The sequence below is a fragment of the Eublepharis macularius genome, chromosome 18, assembly GCF_028583425.1.
Source record: "Eublepharis macularius isolate TG4126 chromosome 18, MPM_Emac_v1.0, whole genome shotgun sequence".
Taxonomy (NCBI): Eukaryota; Metazoa; Chordata; class Lepidosauria; order Squamata; family Eublepharidae; genus Eublepharis; species Eublepharis macularius.
Window position 1 is genome coordinate 23,911,277 of NC_072807.1, and position 26,613 is coordinate 23,937,889.

The window sequence follows — 26,613 nt, forward strand, 5'->3', positions numbered from 1 at the left end:
ATACTTCACAGCAGGGCTCATTTCAAGGGGGAACGCGCAGGAACACAGTTCCGGCAGTTCCCCAAAGAAGTCACATGTCAGGTGGCCCCGCCCACCTGACCCTTGGCCATTTTGGGCCTGTTTCAGCCTGGATTGGGGCTGAAATGGCCCGGATCGGGCCTCTGATGGGTGGTGGATCACTCTCCCAGTCAGCAGCAGCCCGATCCTGACCATTTTGGGCCTAAATTTGGCCCTGAATGGCCAGGATTGGGTCCAAAACAGCCAGAATAGGTGATGTCAGAGGGTGTGGCATATGCAAATCAGTTATGCTAATGACACACTTCTGGTGCTGGCAAAGGCTGTGGCATATGCTAATGAGTTATGCTAATGAGTGCCTCCAGCTCTTTTTCTGCGAAACGACCCGCTTCACAGTCCGTATCCCTTTACAAAAGCATCATTCTGAACCATCTCATTACAATATATATTACCTGTGATTAAAACCCCTCCTGAATAATTCAGTTTGGCATAGTTTGTGGAATGGGTAAACAAATAGATGCCCTCAAAGGAGAAAACGTAAGGCCTCAGACAAAAAAGCTCTCCTCTTAAATATCAAAAATATACCAACAATTTACTCAAGTGTAAGTGTGCAAAGGTGCAATCAATGATATATATACAAAATATTATTCCAATTACATATATCACAGTCTGTACTTTCTAGAGTTAACACACAGATATTGTTTCAAGTACCAATTTGTCAAAAATACAAGGCAACCAGAATCCACATTCTTCTCAAATAAACAGTTACATAACCAGTAATTCTGGAAATGAATATGAGACCAAATGTCCCAGTACACCAGTCTATATGACAATATAGTTGTTACCAAAGTGCCAGTAGGTTTCTTACAGCAGTTCAGAAAAGGGGCTTCTTCTTATTCACAGAAGTATATTTCAAAGCAGTAACTTGAAACGGAGTGGTAATAAATCCGCCCGGTGGCAGTAAACCCGCCCGACCAAAGGCGAGCTTCAAAGGTTTCGCAGTAGCTGCTTCCTCGGGGTATTATCTCGAACCACTTCAAAGTTTCACGAAGCATTCCATTTCCATCATAGTTTGTGGAATGCCAGGAGAGTGGGAGCTTTTTTGACCTCGTTAGGCAAGCCATTTCATAAGGGGGAAGGCCACAACAGCGAATGTGCATGCACAAGCAGCTGTTGATTTCACCTATTTGCAGGATGGCATCTGCAGAAGGCAGTGAAGCTGCCATGGCAGAGCAGAGGGAAAGAGATGGCCCTGCAGATATGAGGGAACGAGGCCATGAGGCGCTTTGTAGGTGATAGCCAATACCTTGAATTGAGTCTAGTAACTGATGGACAGCCAGTGGGGTGATTGCAGAATGGGAATAATAGACATGCTTCACATAGCTTCTGATAATAACCCAGCAGTGGCATAATGCACCAATGGAAGTCTCCAAGTTGACTTCCATGGGAGACCTATGTAGAGTGCATTGGAGTAATCTAGTCTCGATGTTACCGTGGCGTGGATAAAGGTAGCCATATTGGCCATGTCAAGGTAGGGAGCCATCTTGGGGCTAGGAAAAAAATGTTATTGGCAGCTGCATTAACTTGCTTCCCCAGCAGGAATGCTGGATCCATTATGACCCCTAGACTCTTAACCAAGTCAGCAAAGGTCAGCTGAACCCCTTCAAAAAAGAGAAGAACAATGTCCTTCAAGATCTCCGCCTTCCCAACTACCATTACTTCCATCTTGTCTGGGTTTAGTTTCAATTCGTTTGCTTTCAGCCATTTTAGTAGATGATGTGGAAGATTTCTGCCTGAGACCCTGGAGAGCAGCTGCCAGTCAGAGTGGACAAGATTGACCTTAACAGACCGGTCATCTGACTCAGGGCGAAGCTACAAGTGACGAATGACACTTGAACGGCAAGTGTATTTCTCCCTGTTCACTTGCGCTCCACTCAATTCACTTGTGAATGTTCAAGTGTCATTCGTCACTTGTAGCTTGGCCCTCAGTATAAGGCAGATTCATTTGTGAATGTGCCTGAACCACTGGGAAGTGGGGCTTGGAGCCAAAGAAAGAGACTACTGCTATCATGAGCTAGCAAGAAAGGGGTAGAAGATGGCTGGACAGGGCCAGTAGCATACATGCATGCACCCAGATTAAAGGATTATGAACTGTTAACATGTCTTATTTCAAGACTCCATGATCAACAGTATAACACTTGCGGGCTGTTGTGTGATTAGGTTTCACGTTTGACATTGTGAAACAGGTAAGTATTGGTTTTCTGATGGTTTCTGCAATGGGTGAAATAGGAAGAGAAACAAGATTTTGGAAACCAGAGACACAGGCAACACATATCATCCTCAGGGCATCCAAAGCTATTTCTTATTTCCGTTCATTTATTGATTCAGATTGAGGAGAGAAAGCAGGAAGGGAATTTCCATAAGTCCATATTGGTACGAGTTCTTGCGGAAACCACTCGGGAGGTTGTTTTGGATGATATACCAGCCTTCATGTGGTGGGGAGGCGAGGAGAAAGGTGTACCTCTTACCTTTAAGGATGTTACTGAATTTCATAAGCAAAAATCTAATTCAAAAGTTGCATTTTTAAAGTGATTCTTTGGGACAAAATCGCCGTCCCCGTTTTCTCCAACCCAAATAATAGAAGTCAGTAGTACGACTGATGTTTAAATTGACACTTTTTTAAAAACATACAAATGGCTGACAGTTCTCGTGCTTTTTAAGGAGTCCACTGAATGCCTGCTCCCCCCCAGCTGCATGATTTTGGTGGAACAACGGGCCACAGCTGGAGGAATTCGCTTTTGCAAGCAGCGTTCCACTAGATATAGGGCAGTTGGGACCTTCTGCTTGAGATGGTGCAGAGTTGCTGCCAGTCAGAGTTGACAATACTGACTATGATCAACTATCAAGCAGCTTCATGTCTTTGCTTATAAAATCTAGGATAGAAACAAGTCAGGATATGGGATAGCTGTTCTAACTAGAAGGCAGTTTTTATATAGAAGGTATATAAATCAAATGTTGTTGGGGCATATTCTATGCACAGAGAACAGCAAAAATGGGGAAATAACTCCCCCGGAGCTGTTTTGGCTTGGGGAAATGGCTGGGGAGAACGCAGGAACCCTCACCCCCGCCTTTATAGCAGCAGTCTAAGCCCATTGGACTCTTTTATTTTTTTAAAAGCCATTTCCCACAGCTGCTGTGTGGTTGTGGGGAACCCAAAATTGGGTTTGGGGAACCTGGACCCAATTCATTAAAAACCCAACAGTGTAGTTTGGCCCTTAAAGATCTCTTAAGCCAGGATATTTTGAATCAGACATTTGGTGACATGTCACTAATATATGAAGGGACTTAGATCTTAAAGAAACAATTCAATTCCCAGGTCCATTCTCTATGAAGCATTTGCAGCTGACATTTGTTATCAAAAACAGCCTTCATGGGGCTTATATATTTTGAGACTGAAAAGTCCTGAGAGTACCTTTTAATCTATGTAAGAAAGTCCTTTAAAATCATACAGGTGGTTCATAAAACTAGATTATAACGTATGCAAGGGGGGGGGGGGGTTGAAAGGAGGTCTACTGCAGCTAAAACCTTTCCAATGGAGCCATAAACGGGGTTCTTTAATGGCCAACCATCTGAAGAAGAGAACTTGATTCTCGAAAGCTTATGCTAAAATAAAATTGGTTAGTCTTAAAGGTGCTACTGGACTCTTTTTGATTTTGCTACCACAGACTAACACGGCTAACTTCTCTGAACCTATTTGCTGCTGTCTTAGATATTTTCTAGTATGAAGTCCGAAACTCACTTGCTTTGATGGGACATTATTCTGTGGCTACATGACCCAGATTCTTGGAATAACATTTCTCAGGCAATCTTAGAGCCAAATGACACAACATAGGATTCCGTGAATGGAACTCCAGATGTGTAATTTCCCCCTAAAAAGCAGCTGTCGGGGAAGAGAGTAATCTAGATAGAGGGTCACAGCACTAACCCTTCATCCTTATCAGAAATAGTTCTCTATTGGCCCAAGATGGGGTGGGGGCGGGTGGGACACAAGCACAGCAACATGACCACAGTCTTGGAGAAAATGTTAATTCCCACCACCTTCCCACCACCATAAAATACCTCCAAATTGCCCAGATCAATTTCCAGTGATATGGGGGATACAGAAAATTAATGCTTCCGTAAAATCCAAGAACAAACCATTCCCTCTCATACAGTGCTTCGTGATCAAGTTAAATGGGGCCACCCACAGACAAGGCAAGGCATTTGGGGAGGATTCCCCCAGTGTGCAGAAAAATAAGACCTTGTAAATTCAAAAAGGAAAAGGAAACTCTTCGATAATAGACTGAGCATGCTCTATGCTATAAGCAATTCACAAACAGTGGGGGGAAATGACTGGGGAATGAAAGCAGTGGGAGATGGGAGGAATTGTCCTGCTCAAGCCCATCAGAGTTTATAACAACTTCGAAGATATTTGTGTGAGGAGGAAATGTTTCAGTAGTTTATTCTTCCATGAAACTGTGCAGAATTTATTGAAAGGAATTTCAGTCACAGGAAAGACATTTCTGTATAGGCTGTCAAAACCATGAGAGGAAGAAGAGAATCTTACTGTGGTAGTAACATTCTAGTTTATAAACTTCCTCTGCTCTCTGTCCCAAACCATGGTGTCTACTTAATATGTGAATATTGCAAAAATAGCTCAAAAGGAATGCCGTGATCATTACCAGCCCAAAATCCACAAAATGTTTATTCTGCAATCAGATTGACAGGATAAGTCCCAAATCACTAAATATAAAAACCATGGCTTTTGTTTTCTTGCATGCAATATACACCCCCACTTCTTCCATTGTGGCATCTTTATTTAAAACCGTGGAATACAAAAGCTCTCGGCAGCCTTCCAAAATGCTGAAATGCTGGTTGATTGTTAACACTGTCTCATTTGTTTCTGTGTTGCTTTGTTATCCCACCCTTCCTCGAAGCAGCTCTGGACTGTGTCTGTGGCTCGTCCCTCCTCCATTTTATCTTTACAACAATCCAACTGTAATATAAATAGGTAACAGCAGCATACATGGCTCAGCTGTGATATACTCCTAATCAACTAATTTTACAAAGAGGGCACTTTGAAGAGGGGATGAACTTACCTAACTACCAAATCAGACCATATCAAATTGTATTGCCACAGCCATTCTTCTTCCACGGGAGGTTTCTTGCCTCTGGGTGGGTGTAGTCAGGGATGTATATTTGGAAGCCTCCACTTGCTAAGCAATAGAGATGGGCACAAACTGGAAAAAAACGAACTGTGCGGTTCATGGTTCGTCACTTTTCACAAACCACAAACCACAAACTTGCCCTGGTTCGCAAACCAGTTCATTTGGCTGCAGAAAGCCCATCCCACCCTGTTGCCTAGGAAACTGATTGATCAGCGCCAGGCTGTCTGCAGTGACGAACCCAAAAATGAACTAAACGAACCAGACTAAAGTTCGTGGTAGTTTGTCAGAAACGGGCTGTGATGAACTGCTGGTTCGCGAACCATGAATTGGCCCGGTTCATGACAAATTTTGGTTCATATTTCAGTTTGGACCCAGCCTCTACTAAGCAATTTTGACACTTGCGTTTAAGACTTTTCTACCTGGGTAACCACCTAAAGAAAGCAAAACCCAATCAATGAGTCAAGCAAGAAGATTTTAACTATCCATCTTTTAATTGTGCATCAGACTTAAATCAACAATAATGTCAAGATTACATTATGCAACAGCCCATCTCTTTCTCCAAAAAGCTTATATTTTGTTCCTCGAGATTCTCCTATCTAGGTAGTATACCAGGTCAGGACCTATTTAGTTTTAGCAGAAAAACCATGGCATGTCTTCAAAACCGTTCTCATGATGACTAGCTGCAACGAAAACTCAAAGCAAGATGGCCAGCTTAGATGGGCAATCATTTCAAAAGAGAAATGAATTTCTCAAGACACACTGAAACATACTGATGCCTCCTCATCTTGACCAGCCACCAGAGATGGATTGATTGCTTTTCTACACTAATTTTAAAAACATCCCCTCATATCTCATTGCCTGCTGAGTATCATAATACTAACCCATTCAATGATCAAGGATTGACCAGGATACTGTTGTCTCCTTTTCATTTTTAATATCTGTCCCTTCTTCGTTTCTTTGTCTTTACAACTCTTCCTATGTTCTGAGCAGCCAATGAACATCAGAAGGCTCTCGAATTGCTAAACTGACTTGGTGGTCTTCCAAAAAATACAGGCAGTGACTTTCTCTCCATCTCTCTGCAAGACACTTGGCATAATTCAGGCATGCATCCCTGGTAGTTGCCTGTTTGGCCCACCTGCAGATCGGTTCCTTCCTTCCTGCTCTCCGTTCTTATTTTCCTTCAGCAATAGAAGCAGCAGTTTTAAAAGGAAAGCTGGCATCCTTTCCAAGTCACTCCCATCGCATCCCCAAACCACTGATCTTCCCCCACACACACTCAACCAAGCAAGGAAACAAGTTCTCCTGCTGATGGAGTTCCTGCCCACCCTAATGGCAGCCCTTGATTTCTTGCAGACATTGATGAGTGCCACTCCAGCCCCTGTCTGAATGGAGCTACCTGCGTCGATGGCATCCACACTTTCAAATGCTTATGCCTTCCCAGCTACGGAGGGGACCTCTGTGACATCGGTACGGCCTACCGACCGCGCTTCAGCTAATTTTACTAACAGCTACACTACTTTTCCCTTCACTGGGGAGTGTGAAAGCAACCTAACTACCCTAAATGCTCCCATCTAGCCCACCCTGCTGTCTTCATACCTAATTCTTAATAATAGTATAATATGTAGTACCAGAGAAAAATGCTAGGTGCCTCTTCTTACTAACCCGTAGTTATCTTTTATATGGCAACCAACCAAGTTTATCTTGGCAATTTTTTCCCCTATGTGTGTCTTTGAGATTCCTAGATGGTCCCTCTTGGAAAGGCCAGTTCCCAACACTTTCTGTCTCTCAGTGTCACACTCATCAAAGCCGAAGATCCTGTTATGATTTAGCATCAGCCTAATAAACAGAATATGGGGTGAGGACATTCCAAAGAAGGCTTAGAGATCTACAGATGGTGTTATCGCAGCAAAAATGATGGGAAAGTAGGAAGGAAAAGAAGAGAAATTGCAGTCCTCTGAAAAATAAGCTTTTCAGATACAGGATTCACCTTTAGACGGCTTTTTTTCTGGGAAAGAACTCTCACCTGGGGCAACTCCCAGGAGGAAGTGGCACCCCTGTGAATACACACATGTGTGCATGACACACACACTCCCAGGACTGTGTGACATCACTTCCGGGAAGTGACATCATCATGCAGGCTGTAGCCACCCCGGGACTCTGGGAGCACTCCTCTGCTCCATGGGGGGCCCAATTCAGCCCAGATCTGGCTAAATTCAGCCCAGAACGGGCCACGTGTGGGGGAGCACTTCCTCCCAGCAGTGGCCCAATCCTGTATGTTTTGGGCCTGATCCTGGCCATTAAGGGCCCAAATTGGGCTGAAATGGGCCCAAAACTGCCCAGATTTGGCCTGAATCAGCCTGGAATGAGCTACTGCCACATGGGAGAACGCTCCTCTGCCCAGCAGCAGACCAATCCTGGCTGTTTTGGGCACGATCCTGGCTATTTAGGGCTCAAATTGGGCCAAAACGCTCCCTAAACAGCCAAGATCGGGCCCAAATAAGCCTGGACCAGGCTGCTATCGCATGGCAGAGCACTCCCCCACTCAGCAGCGGTGCAATCAAGGCTGTTTCAGGCTGTTCCTGGCCATTTAGGGCCCAAATTGGGCCAAAACAGGCTTGAGACGGCCAGGATCAGGCCACTGCTGGGCAGGGGGGTGCTCCCCCCACCTGGCAGAAGCCTGTACCAGGCCATTTCAGGTCGGATCCTGGCTGTTTTGGGCCCAATTTGGGCCCAAACTGGCTAGGATCAGGCCCGAAACAGCCTGAAGTGCACTGCTGCCAGACAGGAGAGCACCACCCCCACCTGGCAGCGGCCCGATCCTGGCCGTTTGCAGCTTGCTTTGGCCCCGTTTAGCCCGAAATGGCCAGGATCAGGCCCAAAATGGCCTGGAACGGGTTGCTGCCAGGTGGGAGAGCACTACCCTGCCCAGCAGCAGCCTAATCCTGGCCATTTTGAGCCCGATTCTGGCCGTTTAGGGCTCAAATTGTGCTGAAACAGGTCTGAAATGGCCAGGATCGGGCTGCTGCTGGACGGGGGAGTGGTCTCCGCCTGGCAGCAGCCCGTACCAGAATATTTGGGCCCGATCCTGGCCGTTTGGGGCCTGTTTTGGCCCAGTTTGGGCCCAAAACAGCCAGGATCAGGCCCCATTCAGCCTGAATCGGGTCCCTGCCGAGCACGGGAGTGCTCCCCCACTCGGCAGTAGCCTGTTCCTGGCCATTTCCCCCCCACCCCCCCGCCGCCCCAGAGCAGGCTTACCTTTGTTCCAGGGGAACTGATCTCTATCTGGAGATCAGGAGACGGGGCCACCACACACAAAGAGGTGCCAGAACGCCGTTCCTGAACATTCCAGCAGAAAAAAAGCCCTGCCTTTAGGGCCCATCAGTACACAAAAATTTCTTCAATTTGGGGTCAGGGAAATGGTATGGGAGGGGGGAGTCCCTCCCCCTGTGTGTTGCAGTTCTGATCCAAATCAGATCACCGTGTGCTGGAGAATTCTGTTTCAATCGGGAACTCCCAGCAGGGCAGACTTGTAAATATTATATGATATAGTGAGCCACTCATTCCTGGACTGAAGAGTGTCCTATGTTGCAGCTTGTAATAAAAGAAAACACCACACCATTAAAGAGAAAGGAACTTTATCCTCTGTGGTACCTGGCTATCTTTCCCCATTGCTCTTTTTGTCCCTTGCTCTCTCTCTCTCTCTCTCAGCCTTCCTCCTTTTCTTTAAAAGAAACTCTTATGAGGAGAAAAAAGCAGTCTTAATAGTGTGGGTATCAGCATACCAGCTGAAGGCTGGGATGTCCATGTTGAGTAGTGGTATCGTATTTCGAACAAAAACTATTTTTCAGAAGAAGCTCAAGGAACTCCCATTGAAGATGTTTCTTGAAACAAATGTATGAACAGAGAAAGAGCCTTATAACAAAGGTCCATATAGTCTACCATCGTCTTTCCAGTACTAGCCCAACATTAGCCTTTGGGGACTAATGAATGCAACATCTCCTCCAAAGACAATCACATTGCCATTGACCCTTCCTGGCAAGTGGTGTTAAGAAATAAACTGCCTCTGAACATGAAGTTCTATGACACTGTCGTGGCTAATAGCTGTTGCTAAACCCATTCCCTCCATAAAGTTGTCTAACTTTCTTTGAAAACCTTAAAAACCAGTGGCTGACCATCACCATGTATTTTGGCTGTGAATCTCATAGTTCAAAAGCACTTTCCTTTGTTCATCCATAACGTATAACTGGTCCATTTCACTGAGTAACTCCCAACCAAGTTCTAGCACTGAGGGGAAGAAAACTTTCTCTCTATCCATTTTCTCTACTTCATTCCTAATTTTATAAGACTTTCATGTTTTATAGTTCTCTCATGTCCACGTTATATTGTCTTTTTTCCCTAATCTAAAAAGCCCCAGATGTCCCAGACTTTTCCCTGTAAGCAAGACAATCAAACCTTTCTTCCCTGAGGTTCTACAATATGCAGTAAAAATATCTTTAAGCTTCCTGCAAAACTCAAGAAGACTTATATTGACAAATAAATGAATATCTATATTAAATATTAAACAATGAAATATTAATAAGCATATGCTAGACATGACAGCCAGTGTGGTTTAATGGTTACAGTGTCAGACTAGCATATTGAAATCCCCCCTCTGCCATGGAAGCTTGCTGGGTGACCTTGGGCCAGTCATATATCCTTAGCCTAACATACCTCACAGGGTTGTTGTGAGGAAAAAAACAGATCAGAGGAGAATGATATAAGCCACTTTTGGTTCCCATTGGGGAGAAAGGCAGGATATAAATGAAGTAAAATAAAATAAGATAAAATAAATGAATAAATAAAATATAAGCAACCTCTCTCCCCACCCCACAACCCTGGTTGACATTTCTTGGAAAAGTTGTTTCTTAGTGTCTTTACTACACACCTGCAGAAAAGAATAACAATGCATCATTCACTATACACTTAACAACTCACGCTGACACATAGAAGAAAATTCAAGAATCCTTTTTTTATTTTCACTTGCATGGAATAATATCCCACTAACTCATGGCAAATCGTTTAAGGCCTGACAGATTGCCTCAGTGATTTCTTTGACTGCCAACTATTTACCTCAGAAAGCTCCCTCAGAGTTAGCCCTAGCACCTTCTGGACATAAAGGCCGTTTCCACATGGCTTACCTCTCTTTGTAATGTCCTGGTAGATCGCGCAAAAAACACGGAAGATCGTGTTTCCTCGTGCGAGATTTGCACGATGTCATGTGACATCATGCAAATCTCGCGCAAGGAAACGCGATCTTCCGTGTTTTTTGCACGATCTACCGGGACATTACGAAGAGAGGTAAGCCACGTGGAAATGGCCAAACAGTGCCCTGTCCCCTTCATGTTCAGTGCAATCCTAAGCAGAGTTACTCCAGTCTAAGTCCATTGATTAGTATTGCACCGATAGTCTCCGTTATATCCTCGTTTTTCTTTCTTCATTATTTATTGCTAGCAAGGAGCCCGTTTTAAAATAAATGGGCCCTAGAAAACCCAGGAATGCTGGGCTTCCTGCTGGGGCGGTGCCCTCTGGAGGGATGGGACAGCTCCCCTGGCCATCCTGCCACGGTGGCGCCCTCTGGAGAGGCGGGACGGGACAGCTTACTCGGCTGTCCCGCCACAACAGCACCCTCCAGAGAGACCCCCTGTGGCAGCTCCCTCCTGAGGGATGGGATGGCTCACTTGTCTGTCCCGCTGCAGCAGCTCCCTCTGGAGGCCACATTGGCCATGACACACTTTTTATCCTGGTGTTCCTGCACAGGCACACCAGGAAAAAAGTGCCTCATCGCCAATACAGTTTGCCTTTTATATAGAAAGATATCCATTCGTTATGTTTATATCCCAGCCTTCCTCCAAGGGGTTCAAGGTAGTATAAATGGATGAGGTGAGCCCATTGTTTTCTTCATGACAGTCCTGTGAGGGAGGTTATGCCAAGAAAGAACGGCTGATCCAAGGTCATCCACTGAGCTTCGTGGCTTGAAATGGGAAATGATCTCAGGTCTTTAAAAAACAGAAATATTGTCTATGTGGCCTATTCTCTCCGTTAGTACTGAGCTTGGCCTGCTGTAAGATTTATTCCTTTACTCTGTGTTGTGCTTCCCCACTCCAGCATAAGCAGCCAGCAAGCATACACCAAAGAAAGACGGGCAAGAAGAAGAGAGAAAGGAAAAAATAATGGAGAACATGAAGGAGGGGGAAATAACAAAACAGGAAGGAAGGAAAAGGAAGCTAAATTACAGGGGGAAAGAAAAGGAGAAGCTAGATTACAGAGAAAGGAAAGGAAAGGAAAGGAAAGGAATGGAAAGGAAAGGAAAGGAAGCTAAATTGCAGATGAATGATGGAAACTAAAAGGACAGAGAAAGAGGGACACTATTTGTCTAGGTTTTCTGTTTTTTTTAATGTTCTTTTTTCTGATCCACTTATGTTGAAGAAATAATCTTGCTCCTTATTAAATCCCACTGCCTAACTGCACCAAAATTTCAGCTTCCTAGCAGACAAACTGAGTGCTGCTGCCCATTACAATAAACTGCAAGGTTTTTTTCAGAAGTGTACAACAGTTAATGCAGTAGTTCATCACCTGTACCTCACAGATGATTATTAACTGAGTAGGTATTGGGGAGCAGAGAGGATGAAAGGGGACCTAATGCACCTACGATTTTTAAAGCTATTGCTGAAATCTGTTCCAACGCCAAAATAAATAAGGATTGTACCTCATAAATAGGGAGAGCTGGAGCGTATGATACAGTACCCATGCTACAGAAGCTCCACTTGCCATTTTCTGCATATCAGATATCTGTTAAACATAAAAAAAGGGCCAAGCCAAATGTCATCCCTGCTTTGTACCCTATTCTTTGCTTCTGTGATTGTACATGCTCTTTCTAAAAAAAATATTTCCAGATCTGGCAGAATGTGAAGTGGGCTGGACCAAATTCCAAGGCAACTGCTACAAGTATTTTGAAGAGAGACACACGTGGGTGGATGCGGAAAACCTGTGCCGTGAACACCAGTCCCACCTGAGTAGCATCATCACTCCAGAGGAACAAGAATTTGTGAACAGTGAGTGTGACGGCTGGAAGAACCCCTTTCCAGATCGGTTATGCCCCTGCCCCTTCAGTCAGTCAACTCTCTTGTACATATTCCCTTGCAATGTCCTTATGTGTCTCAGTCTAGGCTAAAATGAAATATGTCACGCTTTGATAAATGGACTATGCTTCCTCTAGCAACATTAGAGCAAAAGGTTCAATACCTCTTAGTGGATTTTGAGGCTGCAAAGAAGTCTCGAAGGAAGGTGTTCGTAGATATGGACCTTATTTAAGTTTGTCAGAGCTAAGCTACAAGAGACAAATTACACAGGGATGTGCATATGAAGGGAGTCACAATGTTAGCCGGGAAGCTGAGTTTTAAAAGAGATTGGAAGACTCTGTCAATTTCTCCCCTCTACAGAGCCAGGGAGAGTTTCACCTCCCCTTCTAGGAGGCAAAGAGGAAATTAAAAAACCTTCTGAAGAGCCATCTTTGCTGGCTCTGCAGAGAAGGGAAATTGATAGAGCCTTCCACTTTTAAAACTCAGCTTCCCAGCTAATATTGCGACTCCCTTCACATGCTCCTCCTCGTGTAATTTGTCTCTTGTAGCTTAGCTCTCAGTTTTAGTGTTCAAGACTTTGGTCTAAGAACAAGGGGGTGAAAAGAACGAAGAACCCATTAGGACCTGAAGATAAGCAAAAATGCTCAGTGTATGCTTAGGTTCTCAAACCAATGTACACAAGCACTCCTCAGATTTTAGGGGACACTCACTAGCAATCTAGCAGCAGACGAGAGTTTAAAAGTGGGGCCCCTGGTCAGAGCACAGATTCTTTGCCCTGAAAAGAAGTAGCTCGGAATGCTGCAAATGAAAGTGGAGGATCCAGAGCTCTGTGATGGAGCATCTGCTTTTTATGCAAAAGGTCAAAGGTTCAATCTGTAACATGTCCAGATGTTGGGAAAGATCCCTCTCTGCGTGTAAAGTCTCTGCCAATCAGAGTAGGTACTGGAAAGCGGGATGTACCAATGTTCATTTTCAAGAAATGGCTGCTGCTTACAAATTCATGGAGGATAGATCCATTGATGGCTATTAGCCAGGATTCCTCAAATGAGCCTCTTGGAAAGCAACCACAGAAGGAGGCATTGTCCACTGTGTCTTGCTTGCAGGCCTTCCTGGGGCATCTTGCTGGTCTCTGCGGAAAATAGGGTGCTAGACCAGCTACTGATGCAGCAGGACTATTCTTATATTCTTGGTGGTAGAAAGTTGTAGCCGACTTCTGGCAACCCCTGCTGGGGTTTTCAAGGCAAGAGACTAACAGAGGTGGTTTGCCATTGCCTGCCTCTGCATAGTGACTCTGGTCTTCCTGGAAGGTCTCCCATCCAGTTACTAACCAAGGCCGACCCTGCTTAGCTTCCGAGATCTCACAAAATGGGATGAGCCTGGTTTATATTCTTGACCTTCTCCAATTGGATTTACCATGGCTTCAGATTGATCAGAGGAGCAGGGGTCTCTTTAACTCTTTCCTTCCCGGCCAGGGCTCAAAGCAGTTTGAGGGAAGAGCAAGAAGAGAGGAAAGGGTTAAACAATCTTCTTCCCCCATTTGAATTGCAGACCTAGCCGTTGACTATGTGGGTTCCACTTTGGGGAATCTGTATCTTACAGCTGCTGAGATGAAAGGCAAGAGTGGGGGTTGAGTGGGCTACATCTGTGAAGGAAAGGATTAAAATGCCCCTTAAACCTCCTCCAGCCTGTTGTCCAATCAATTTGAAGCCATTCACAAGTGCTTTACATAATAAAGGGCAGTCCATGGGGGGAAAATAATTACAGAACTACACATGATATATGATCCTAGCCTTAAACGGTTGTGTCTTTTAACCTTGAACTCTGTCCTTTAATTTCTGAAGGGATGCTCTGACTCTGTGCTGGGCTTGAATAAGTTCTAGCAAGAAAATATCTTATTTAAAATAAGCTTGAGGGGGGAACTCCTTTCTTGCAGAGAATGTATCTCCTATGACAAAACAGACTGCCTTAAAGTTTAATCTCTCTCTCTCTGCTTTCTAGACAATGCACAAGACTACCAATGGATTGGCCTCAGTGACAGGGCTGTCGAACATGACTTCCGGTGGTCTGATGGACACTCCCTTGTAAGTTATGTTCTGTGATGTCCAAGAGAGTCAGGCAACCACCAAGGGGGGCAATGTTGAGAGTGAGAGCCAACCCACACAATGAGCAAAATCTCATGGTAAAATTCTTCCCCTATTGTACCGCTTTTGCTCTAAAATGTACAATATGGGATGTCCACCATGATTAGAATCCCCCATTCAGAACAAAGATGATCACAACTACAGTTTGGTGTAGTGGTTAAGAGCACATGACTCTAATCTGGAGAGCCAGGTTTGATTTTTCACTCCTCCCCTTGAAGCCAGCTGGGTGACCTTGGGCTAGTCACAGTTCTCTGGAGCTCTCTCAGCCCCACCCACCTCACAGGGTGATTATTGTTGTGGGGATAATAATAACATACTTTGTAAACCACTCTGAGTGGGCATTAAGTTGTCCTGAAGGGTGGTATATAAATCAAATGTTTTTAAAAAAATGTTACATTGGAGCTCAGATCACACAAGTCTGTGACACAGGGTGAGAGGTCTTAATATTTCCCTCTCTACCTTTTTGACAATTTAAGCCAACCGCTTCCCTACAGAGCTGCTATTTGCTCCATGGGAGAAAACACGCAGACACCATTTGCATATACATTTGAGTCTCTACACAATACATCTTATATGGGGATGCTCAAGTGACTTATTTCTGTGTGGCCTTATATTCAAGTGTACTCTGTCTCCCTAGCAGTGCATGTGTACCCACAATAGGAGAACAAGTGTAAGATCTTGAGCGTCCCCATGTATGATGTCTTGTGTAGAGAGACTTTATGTCTTCCCCTGAAGGGCAAAAACAGCTCATGTGGGTCTGGCTGTTATTAGCTCTTTAAAAAGGACAGATCCTGAATATAACCATACCATATCATGTCTAGCATGGCTCTGTAATGAAAATTGAAACTAGCATTCCTGATGGAAATTATCTAGCCTCATCTCCTGCATTCTGAAACCCCCTCTCCTCTTGATTGGAAGAAGGAAATACTGGTGAAGCACTTCAAGAGTTTTTAGGCAGGCACCTCGAGAGCCAAGCTACAAGTGATGCCTTACACAGGTTGGACGCTTGTCAGCTTACCTCAAGTTTTGATGGGAAATGTAGGCATCCTGGTTTTACAGCTTGGCTCTCCATTACAGCTGCAAGACCAGGATGCCTACATTTCCCATCAAAACTTGAGGGAAGCTGACAAGTGTCCAACCTGTGTCAGGCGTCACTTGTAGCGTCGCAGTCTCTCTCGCTCCGGATGTAATTGTCTTCTCTTCTCCCCGTGCCCAGCAATATGAGAACTGGCGACCCAACCAGCCTGATAATTTCTTTGCCACGGGAGAAGATTGTGTGGTAATGATTTGGCATGAGAAAGGCGAGTGGAATGACGTGCCCTGCAACTATCACCTCCCGTTCACCTGCAAAAAAGGAACAGGTGAGGTTGACTCCATTTACTTCTAAGGATATTGATTTAATTGTATTGGTTATATCTTTGTCCTGCTTTTCAGCCAAAACTCTCTCATAATGGAGACAAAAGTGGCTCCCTGGCACAGAAAACCAAGACAAAAGACATTACAATTGCAAATGTTCTTTGGGGCAGGGATTCTCAATTGGAGCTAAATTCAGGTCCAGTAACATCTTAGAGACCAACTAGATTTCCATGGTCATAGATTCAGAGGAGTTAGCTGTGTTAGTGTAGTAGCAAAATAGAGAAGAGTCCAGTAGCACCTTTAAGACTAACCAACTTTACTGTAGCATAAGCTTTCGAGAACCACAGCTGTCTTTGTCAGATGCATGGTACAGTATGCTACAGTAAAGTAGGTTAGTCATAAAGGTGCTACTGGACTCTTTTCTATTTTGCAACTAGATTTCCAGGGCATGAGAGTCAAAGCTCTGTTCATCAGTTGGAGCAGGATCACAGCAGGATAATGAAGTACCCAGTTGCTTTCTGTTGAGAGCAATACGGGGTTAGAAGCATTTGCAGCAATCCCTTTGAAACTGCGTATAGAGGACACAAGAGTGACTTGAGAAGTCTGTTTGTGTGCCTTCGGAAAGAAAGAAAATGTCATAATTAAAGGCTCCAGTGAGGGTTTGAAAGCTGGTCATTCAGCACTGGAAGTGATTGACTGAACCTTTCACACCTCTCGGAAAAAGATGCATCAAAATTGCCTGCTGTCAACGGAGGTCATCTGCAGAGTTTCTGCAGAAGTCAGTGCTCTGTATTCGGAGTGGGAGAAGGATGTTTAACTCTCCCCCCCCCTCCATTTTCCTGGCCCAAAGGGTTCCCTCCCTGGTCCAAAGCCCCCATCATGCTACAAGTGCATTGGTACTTGTATAGTTTCTCCCACAAAATGAATAACAGCTTGGGGGGGGGGGAGATAGGAGAAAGAGACTGCAAGAGACTGCCGTGCCACGTCCTCAGTTTGAGTCTCCCTCCTTCCCTGGCTGCTTTTAATTTAAAGATGAGGTGGGGGGAAAGCTGATCATGACGGCCCTCCTGCCGTCTCATCTAGCGTTAGCCTAAGCACCTTGGCTTGCCTTCCAACGCCGCCACGATCAGTACAGCTAAGTTTCAAAGACGACGGTGCCGACAGTTGAACCTCAAAATGGGGCAAAAGGAGAAGACTGGTTTATACTTAATTGTTTGTTATTTATAGCTCCCATCCTGGCTCCTACACTTAACAAAGGAAATGAGTTCTGCCGTTTCTGAAGCCGCTGAGCCTAGCCGATGGACTAGGCAACGGGAAGCTCTTAGCAACATTGGCGTCAGAAGCTCTGAAGGAGAGCACGCCAGACAAAAGCTGTAGTATGGACCCCCCCCCCCCACACACCCTGTACGGAGCCAAGAAATAAGGGCAAGGATAACTTTGCAGAGGGCTGGCTCCCAGGTCCATTAAGTGGCAAGTTCAAAGAACAGCTTTCAAAGACTTGCATCTCCCAAAGATGGCCTCAAGTGCACCCATTTCTAATGCAGCCATTCCCAAACTTCTGAAACCTGAAGCACTCTTTTTCGCTAAGTTTCGTACTGAAGACAGACACTTCGCTACTACAGCCAAAAGCGTTCTCTTTTTGAGTGTACAGACAGCAAGCGTCGCCTGCCCACAATGAAAAACTACTTATGTTTCTGTGTGAGTTGCTGTTCAGGCTATGCTTCCTGCTTGGAACAGAGACTCAATAAGCAGCTTTCTTCAGTATTCCTTTTATCATGATTGCTAGTAGCGCAGTGCTAAGCAGAATTGCACACTTCTTAGTCCATTGAAATCAATGAGTTTTAAAAGGGCATAACCCTGATTAGATTTGCGTTGTGAATGTGCCCATTTCATCTAATGCAAAGAACGCGGCAGAATTAACTTCTTCCAAGTGAATTCCGATTAGGCAAAGCAGCGGTTCGTGCGGAGGTGTAGTGCTTTGGGCTCGCAAGTACCTTTCATTTGATAAATAATTTTTTTTTAATTCCTGTTTATGTTTATTTATTTTATTAAAAACGTTTGTGACCTGCTCTGCTAGCCACATACAGCTCTTGAGGCAGCTTTACATCAAAGCAAGACTGGTGGTATAAAGTGCCATCAAGTTGCAGCCGGGTTTTCAAGGCAAGAAACGAACTGAGGGCCAAGCTACACATGACGAATGACACTTGAATGGCAAGTGTATTTCTCCCTGTTCATTTGCCCTCCACTCAATCCACTTGCCGTTCAAGTGTCATTCGTCATGTGTAGCTTGGCCCTGAGATGGATTGCCATTGCCTGCCTCTGCATAGTGACCTTGGTCTTCTTTGGAGGTCTCCCATCCAATTACTTACCAAGGCTGACCCTGCTTAGCTTCTGAGATCTGATGAGACTGGTTTTACCAGGACTATCGAGAGATTACAAAGAATGGCCCAAACAGATGAATTAAGACACCGATAAAACCCAAGCAACGAGAATGTAAAACTTTTAACTTGAAGGATTTCTCTTTCTCCAACAGTTGCTTGCGGTAATCCACCTGCGGTAGAGAATGCTAGGCACTTTGGCAAGAAGAAAGACCGCTACGAGATCAACTCTATGGTGCGGTACCAGTGCAACCAGGGCTTCCTACAGCGCCACGTGCCCACAATTCGGTGTCAACCCAATGGACAGTGGGAAGAGCCACGGATAGCCTGTATAGATCGTACGTATTGGTTTGTTATTCTTCCTTTTGGTACTGTAACCCCACAAGATCTGATGGCTTTAGGTAGCAGAGGCTCAGCTGAGGCTCCGTCCTGAGTTCTTGATGTTACAGGGCTGGAGGCAGATGGTTGGTCAGGCCTGAGTAATGGTGGCCCACTGAACCAAATACAGTTCACCAGCCATATATGGTGGCCCATTGTTGGCTCAATAGTCCTCCTTGATTTACTGCTTGCCTGAATTGCAAAAAAAGGAAAGGGGGGAGTTATTAAGCAGGTCGTATGTCCCGATGATCTTGTTTGGGTTGGGTCACAGACTGTACAGTCTTATAATACTATTTTTCAGAGTTAAATGTTGTATGATATATTAATGGTTGACCTTGGTGTCCTTTTAGTACTTTCTGCTTTCAAGCCAAGCAGGGTTTTCAGGGGTTTTTTGCAGCTGTACAAAACCCTGCCAATCCTATTTGACCCAAAAAAATGACGTACCCCACCCCAAATAAGTGTATTACAAACCGAAATAGGCTTGATAGGACTGTAACTGCCATGGCCTCCCCCAAAGGGTCTTGGGAACTGTAGTTCGGTGAGAGCCGAAGGAATTCTCCAAAGGCCTCTTCTAGGTTTCCTTCAAGAGCTGGGCGAACCAATTGCTTTAAAGGTGTGGGATCCTTAAAGTGCTGTTTGCCTGACCTCACATGTTGTTCATATAGGAGAACAAATTGAAGGCGGAGCTGATGAAAAGGGGTATGCTTTATCACAAACCTTCAACTGTCTGTGAGGGCTGGTTGGCGTGCTTCTAGCCAGGCAAGGAGCTACACGAGATTGCAGTGGAAATGGGCTGGAGCTGCCTTCCAGCGCTGGGGCAGATGTTTCTCTTCTGGCATTTCATAGCCCCTTCACACAGCTCCAGAGTATAGCAAAGCCTTTGCCCTGCTGCCGGCTCTGTCTTTTTAAACTACCCTTCCTGGCTAACATTGCATGTCCCAACACGGGTTCTTCATATGTCAGGGCCGTTTCCAGACGGCTTACCTGCCTCCGGAACGTCGCGCCATGTTGCGGGGAAAACGCGAAATATCGCGTTTTCCCCGCAAAACTCGCGCGAGAACACGCGATATTTCACGTTTTCCCCGCAACATGGCGCGACGTTCCGGAGGCAGGTAAGCCGTCTGGAAACGGCCCAGATGTCTTGTGTAGAGAGACTCTCATTTACTTTCTTTTAGGTGCTAGGCCAAAGCGCATCTCTTTACCCACACTTTTAATTCCTTTTTAAAAAATCGTATCAGCTTTTTAATCATCTGTTTGTGCTTTATGAATAGCTTTTATACTGCTTATGTCCAATGACTTGTGTTGTAACATTGCGGGTTTTTATTATAAGCCACCTTGAGCAGGATTCTGAAGAGGCGGCATATAAATGTTAAAAATAACCACGTAAGCAAGTGAATTACACCCTTCTAAGCCCGTTGCAGTAAGCAGGCTTGGAAAAGTTTGTTAGCTCAAGAGTTTATGCTACCCTCGGTTGCTTGGCATGTAGCATTGACTGAAGCTAGGATGAAACATCAATGAAACACCTTGGAGAGTTCTGACCGCTGATGGACGTGCTTCTAGCCAGGCAAGGGCTCTTTGAAATGTGGTAGCCAAAAGGGCTGCCTTGCCTAGGCTGCCTCCTGCATCATGGCATGAATGCACTTGTTTCTCCAGATCAGGGCCTGCCCTGCATTAAGCAGAGAGATAGAGGTGACCTGCAGCTTTTTGGGGAACCATTAAAGGGCAGCCACTTGTCAATCATTCATTTTATGGTGATCTTTTCATCACTGTGTCAAGTGCCTGCCAGGCAACCAGAAATCTCTCGGGCTGGCTGCATCTGGATTTATTTATCGTCTGCAAAGAGAAAGGGGTTCTTGATTCTGTTGCTATGCGTGCCCTACTTCGTGAAGTGGAGAGAAGGTCCAAGGGCTTGCATTGGCCTGGGTTGGTTGCTTTGGAAGGAGGAGGAGTAACTAGAGTCTTGCAGTGCTGTTGTGGTGTTTTGGTTTGGCTTACAAAAACAGGTGCAGAGAGGCACCCCCTATTGGGCATTAGATCTGCTCCCCAAAAAGATTCTCAGAGAGAGAGAGATCCTGTACCCACAAGGCAGTCAGCCCGCTGCCCCCTCAGTGGCTGCCTCATGCCCCTCTGCCACTTCTTAAATCCAGGGGTCATTTCATAGAAAAAGAGCTGGAGGAACTCATTAGCATAACTGATTTGCATATCCCATGCCCCTTGACATCTCCAGAAGTGTGTCATTAGCATAACTGATTTGGATATGCCACACCCCCTGGCCTCACCTATTCTGGCTGTTTTGGACCCAATCTTGGCCATTCAGGGCCAAAATTGGGCCCAAAATGGCAAAAAGGGGCTGAAAATGGCCGAAAAGGGGCCCAAAGTGGTCAGGATCGGGCTGCTGCTGAGTGGGAGAGTGATCCACCACCCGTCAGAGGCCCGATCCGGGCTGTTTCAGCCCCAATCCAGGCTGAAACGGGCCCAAAATGGCCAAAAGTCAGACGGGCAGGGCCACCTGACATGTGACCTCTTTGGGGAACTGCCAGAACTGCGAGATGAGCCCTGCTTAAATCTAAGTCAGAGCCTTTCTTTTTCACTTGCCAGCTCCAGAAATATGCTGTGTTTCTTCACACAGATACATCCCCTTCCCCTAAGGCTTTATTCCAATCCTGGTGGCTGCCTGATGAGAACCATTCAGGTAGACAATGAAGGTTATTTCCAGGTATTGCCCTCCTCCTTGTATGATAGGCCAAGGGCCTCAAGAAAAACTTGTATCCTCACAGATCTGCCCTGGGTTCCCCTTTTAATCAGAGGTGGGCTGCTTGTTCCATGCTTGGAAGTGAATTTCCAGGCATGTGGTGGAAAGGACAGATCAGAAGAGTGGTAAGAGAGGAAAGGGGACTTAAGCCTCCCACTACCAACTCTTCCTAACCTGAAATATCCCTGAGGCAGCTACTATTTGTCCCACTAAGGGTTACATGTACACAGGGCTTTTTTTCAGGGGGAACACGGGGGAATGGAGTTCCAGAACCTCTTGAAAATGGTCACATGGCTGGTGGCCCCGCCCCCTGATCTCCAGACAGAGGGGAGTTCAGATTGCCCTCCGCACCGCCAAGCGGCGCGGAGGGCAATCTAAACTCCCCTATGTCTGGAGATCAGGGGGCGGGGCCACCAGTCATGTGACCATTTTCTCCACGGGCAACCCACTGAGTTCCACCACCTCTTTTCCCAGAAAGAAAACTCTGCATGTATACCAATGAGCCACATGCAAGTGTTTTCAATGGGGGGAAATAAATAGCAGGTGGGAGGCTCGGAAAATGGGGAGGATGAGTTGGGGAGGACACAAGGACTTTGTATCATGAATGGTCATGTTCAGTCTACGTGAGCGGAGGACAGCATGTAAGGCAAAGCCATTCACAAATTCCCGGCAAGCTTCTTACACTTTTCTGACCTTCCTCTTAAATTACAACCTCCAGGAATTACAAATGATCTCCAGATAAGGGAGACCAGTTCAGAACTGCTTTGGAGGGTGAGCTCCATGGCATTATACCCTGCTAAAGCCCCTTCCCTCCCCAAACTCTGCCCTCCCCAGGCTCCACTCACACGCCTGCGCGCACACACAAATCTCCAAGAATTCCCCAAGCCAGAATTGGCAACCCTATCCTGTCAAGTAGGTTAAGCTGACAACAGCCGACTGGTGCAAGATCACCCAGAAAGCTTCCATAGCAGCGTAAGGATTTGAACCTGGGTCTTCCAGCTCCTAGGGTCCTACTATACCGTCCTGACTCTTGGTTCAGTGCTCCCTGAGTGTACCAGCAAAGATGACACCTTGGGCCCCAAGGGCTGTACTTCTTGGCTTATCAGCAATTATGAGTAGCCACCAGACAGTAGGAGAATTGTCTCCCAGCAGAATCCTAAGTGACGCCCTGCTCTCTTTACCCTCAGTGTTTGTTGGAGGGGGTGGGTCGGAGGAGAGGCAAGAGAGGAGTTGCTACAAAACCGACTGAAAATGAACGCCAAGCTGATTCATGGGGTCCCAGAGCTCCAGAGCTGAGAGAAGGCCCGATTGTGCAGTGGGAAGCAGGCTGGCGCCGTGGCACGTTCAGCACGGCCAGCCAGAGGAATAACATGCTACAACCTCCGCAGTGTTTTTCCAGAGAGGGGAAAGAGAGAGAGGAGCTTGGTCAAGCTAGTTCAGGACAAGCAGGGTCTCTGTAACCTTCATCCGTGGCTAACAAGATGTCTTTTCTTCTCTCTCCACTCCTACAGCCTCCACCTACAAACACAGGCTACACAAGAGAAGCCCACGGTCTCGGTCAAGGACCAATCGAGGAAAGGCACAGAGAACCGCCCATTAAAGGAAGGAGAGCAAGAGATAAGAGAGAGATTTTATGGAACAGTTATATTAACAGAACCGAATTCTTCTCGTTGCTTTTTTTTTGTCGTTGTTATATAAGGAAAAATTATATTAAAGAAAAAAATCCACCTTGTGTATATATAAAAAAAGAGAAAAAAAAGAAACCTTTTCAAAGCAGCAAAGCAAAAGCAATTATGATTCCAGCATTTTTTTAACTAACCACCTGGATCTTTGTGCCTTTAGGGGGGTGGGATGGGGGAGCACAAGAGGGTAAATTAAATAATAAAGATTATTAGGGGGGAGTAAGAGTCCTGATGTTAGCCACGGGCAATGTAATTATTTAATCTGCAGGGTGGACAAGACTTTTGTTATTTTTTTAAAGCGATTTTTGTTTCTTCTTTCCAGTGCAGTGTAGATCTAGGGGTTCAGAGGGGCGTTTGCTGGATATTGCAGAACCAGAGAGGAATCGAGGCATTTGGGCCAGAGGGGGAGGGAAGGGAGGATTTCACACCTCTTCAAGAGGTGTGAGGGGGGGAAACAGCCGTTGCTCATTTGGATATATTCATTCCTTTAAATAAATGCCAACGTAAAACAAAGTATGGAGGCTGAAATGAACAAGAACCATCAGACCAGGTGGGAAAAAATAGCAAGGGTGGTAATCATAGGAGGATAGGAGTGGAGTTAAATGCTGGAGCCCAGTGTCTCTTGCTTTTAGCTCTGTCCCTTTCCTTGTCAATTTCCAGCTACTCAGGGCTGGTTCTGACATCACTTCCCCCCCCTGACCCCCACCACACACAGTGTTGTCACACAGTGCGAAGGAAATGGGAGAAAAAATGGCTGGTGAAAGGCAGAAGTCAGGGAAGCAAGACTCAAGTCTGACGCAGGCCCCCAGAAATGTCCAACTTTGTTACGAGCCAAGCTACAAGTGACGCCTGACACAGGTTGGACACTTGTCAGCTTCCCTCAAGTTTTGATGGGAAATGTAGGCATCCTGGTCTTGCAGCTGTAACGGAGAGCCAAGCTGTAAAACCAGGACACCTACATTTCCCATCAAAACTTGAGGGAAGCTGACAAGTGTCCAACCTGTGTAAGGCGTCACTTGTAGCTTGGCTCTGGACTGACCTCCGTAGGTTCAAGACTCTCAAATCCAAGGCACCAAGTGAACACAGACTTTTAAAACATAACCACAGTGCAGATGTAATCATTTTGTAACATGCCTGTCTGGAAATTACCAACATTTCACTCCTAAGCACAATTACACTTAAACCAGGGTCTCCGAATTGAGGACTGCAGCCACAAGTCACCCTCCGTCTCCAACAGTAGTGAGTCACTGCTGCCCTTGGGAAGATCACAAACACAACCCAACAGATGTGTTCTGTTTGTTTCTAGCATGTGGCAACCGCAGGTATACTCAGTGATTTTTCTTTTCTAAAGAAAGAGGTACAGTAGTCTTGATGTCTTCCCTTCTCGGCCCAAGTACTGAAATGCCCAAGAGGTGCCAGTACTCCGTACTGGTGCATACCTCCTGGGAAAAAAACCCTGGGTATACTGCTTTCAAACATGGAGGATTTCTTTTAAGTTCTCATGATTAGTAGCCATTGATAGCTGTAAGGTCCACAAAGGGAGCCAGTTTGGTGTAGTGGCTAAGAGCGGCGGGACTAGTCTGGAGAATGGGGTTTGATTCCCCACTCTTCTGCTTGAAGCTAGCCGGGTGACCTTGGGTCAGTCACAGCTTCTCGGAGCTCTCTCAGCCCGACCCACTTCACAGGGTGACTTCATGAGGATAACAATAACACACTCAGTAAACTACTCTGAGTGGGCATTAAGTTGTCCTGAAGGGTTGTATATAAATTGAATGTTATATTATTATAAATATGTCTACGTTTCAAAGCCACCCAAAATTGTGGCCCTGCTCAATTCCTTTATTTGCACATTGCAATGAAAAGTACTCCTCTTGCCAACTGTAGTGCACCATGCCTCCAAAGAGCGTCAGGTTGCATACATAAGAATATTCCATGTTCTCCTCTCTCCGCCCCTTTCTGGGTTAGACCTTCCTCTGAACCTTTCGCTGAGAAATTCAAGGACCTTTACTCTGTCCATGGGGCTCATTTGACTTCTCAGGCTTGCCTCCTCAGCCATTTTCTCCCCACTTCTCTGCAAAATGTAAGGTGGGGGTGCGGCACCTCTCCAGCCGGAGTTTCCCTTTCATGGCCATTTCTTAACCCAGCACACGTAGAGAAGCAGCTCCCATCCGGAGACGGCACTCACACACTCTCTCTCTCTCAAAGGGGACCGTGCAGAGCACCGTGTGTTCCCTGCCTCTATTTATATATATTATTTTTGAAACATAATAATTATAACAAAAAACAGAGAGGAAAAAATAGTCATTTTAAAGTAATTTAAATGGACTTGCCAACATCTCTGGGATGCTGGTAGGAGCCTGGCTTTTTTGCACGTGTTCTGTACTAAGTGGGGTGAGGGAAACCATCTGAGGGTCGGGGAGGCAGAATGAAGCAAAGAAGCGCTTGTCTGATTTCTCTATAAAAAGCAAAAAAGACAAACAGAGAAACCTACCGCCTGAGTCTTTTTCTTTCCTTTTTTTTTTTGTAACTCTTGTGCATTAAATGCAAGACTGAAAACAGCCAATGCCTGCTGCTGTCAGCGCTGTTGTGAACCCTGTAAAATAAAACTTGTTGTATTTTATCCATGCTGGGGTACTGGTTGTGTGCATGTGTGAGTGTGTGAAAGAGCGTGTGTACAAAAACCACCGCTAGCGTGCATGTCAGTGGATCTGAAGCTAGGCTTGGTGTGCCGTAATGGAAGAATCACTTAGGGTGACACTGGTGATCAGGAATGCAAAGAAAGTTGGGAGGGGGTGTTATAGGAGGGGACAAAGAAAAACGGGGCACCGGTAAGGAGGGAATCTCATAAGGCAGCTGCCTGCCCATCCCATGCACTGATAATTCAGTTATTGGTAGTCATTAGCTATTGAAATCAAAGTTCTCTCCTGCAGCTTTGCTCCTTGCGAAACAGTCTCAGATTCTTGATCTAATTCGACATTGTCTGCTCTTTCCGGCGAGGTCTCTATGAGCACCATAAACCGTTTAAGAAAGATATTAAGGATTGAACCTGGGACCTTATGCACACAAAGCAGATGTTCTTCCACTAAGCCAGAGCCCCTTTTACTTGTTAGATGTAGCCTACCATGAGACACCTTAGAGATGTAAAGAGCCCGTTTGGTGTTGTGTTTAAGAGCGGCAGGACTCCAATCTGGAGAACCAGGTTTGATTCCCTCTACTCCTCTGCTTGAAGCCAGCTGGGTAACCTGGGGTCAGTCACAGCTTCTCGGAGCTCTCTCAGCCCCACACACCTCACAGGGTGATTGTTGTGAGGATAATAATAACACACTTTATAAACCACTCTGAGTGGGCGCTAAGTTGTCCTGAAGGGCAGTATATAAATCAAATATTATCATCATCATCATCTTAGGTGCCATTCCTTCACAGCACAGCTGAGTACTAACATCTTCAATCAATGATCCCCAATGTGGCACTTACGGGTGCCAAGGTACCCGCTTGTTCCTTTCTCAAAGCAAGGAGCCAATCCTGGCTCTTTACCACTTCACTGCAGGAGGTGCTTCAGGAAAAAAACAGAGGCATCACCTTTGGG

General features: G+C 45.6%; 1 protein-coding gene across 1 annotated transcript in view; it reads left to right on the forward strand.

Annotated features, from left to right (window-relative positions):
* ACAN (aggrecan) overlaps nt 1-23,116 on the forward strand; it is a 45,080-nt gene extending 21,964 nt beyond the window's left edge. Inside the window, 6 exon segments of the mRNA XM_055002293.1 lie at nt 6,576-6,689; nt 12,155-12,313; nt 14,339-14,421; nt 15,698-15,842; nt 18,371-18,553; nt 22,857-23,116. Of these exon segments, the coding sequence (XP_054858268.1) occupies nt 6,576-6,689; nt 12,155-12,313; nt 14,339-14,421; nt 15,698-15,842; nt 18,371-18,553; nt 22,857-22,945 (773 nt within the window). The 3' untranslated portion in view covers nt 22,946-23,116.
* Nucleotides 23,117-26,613: the final 3,497 nt, after the last annotated feature.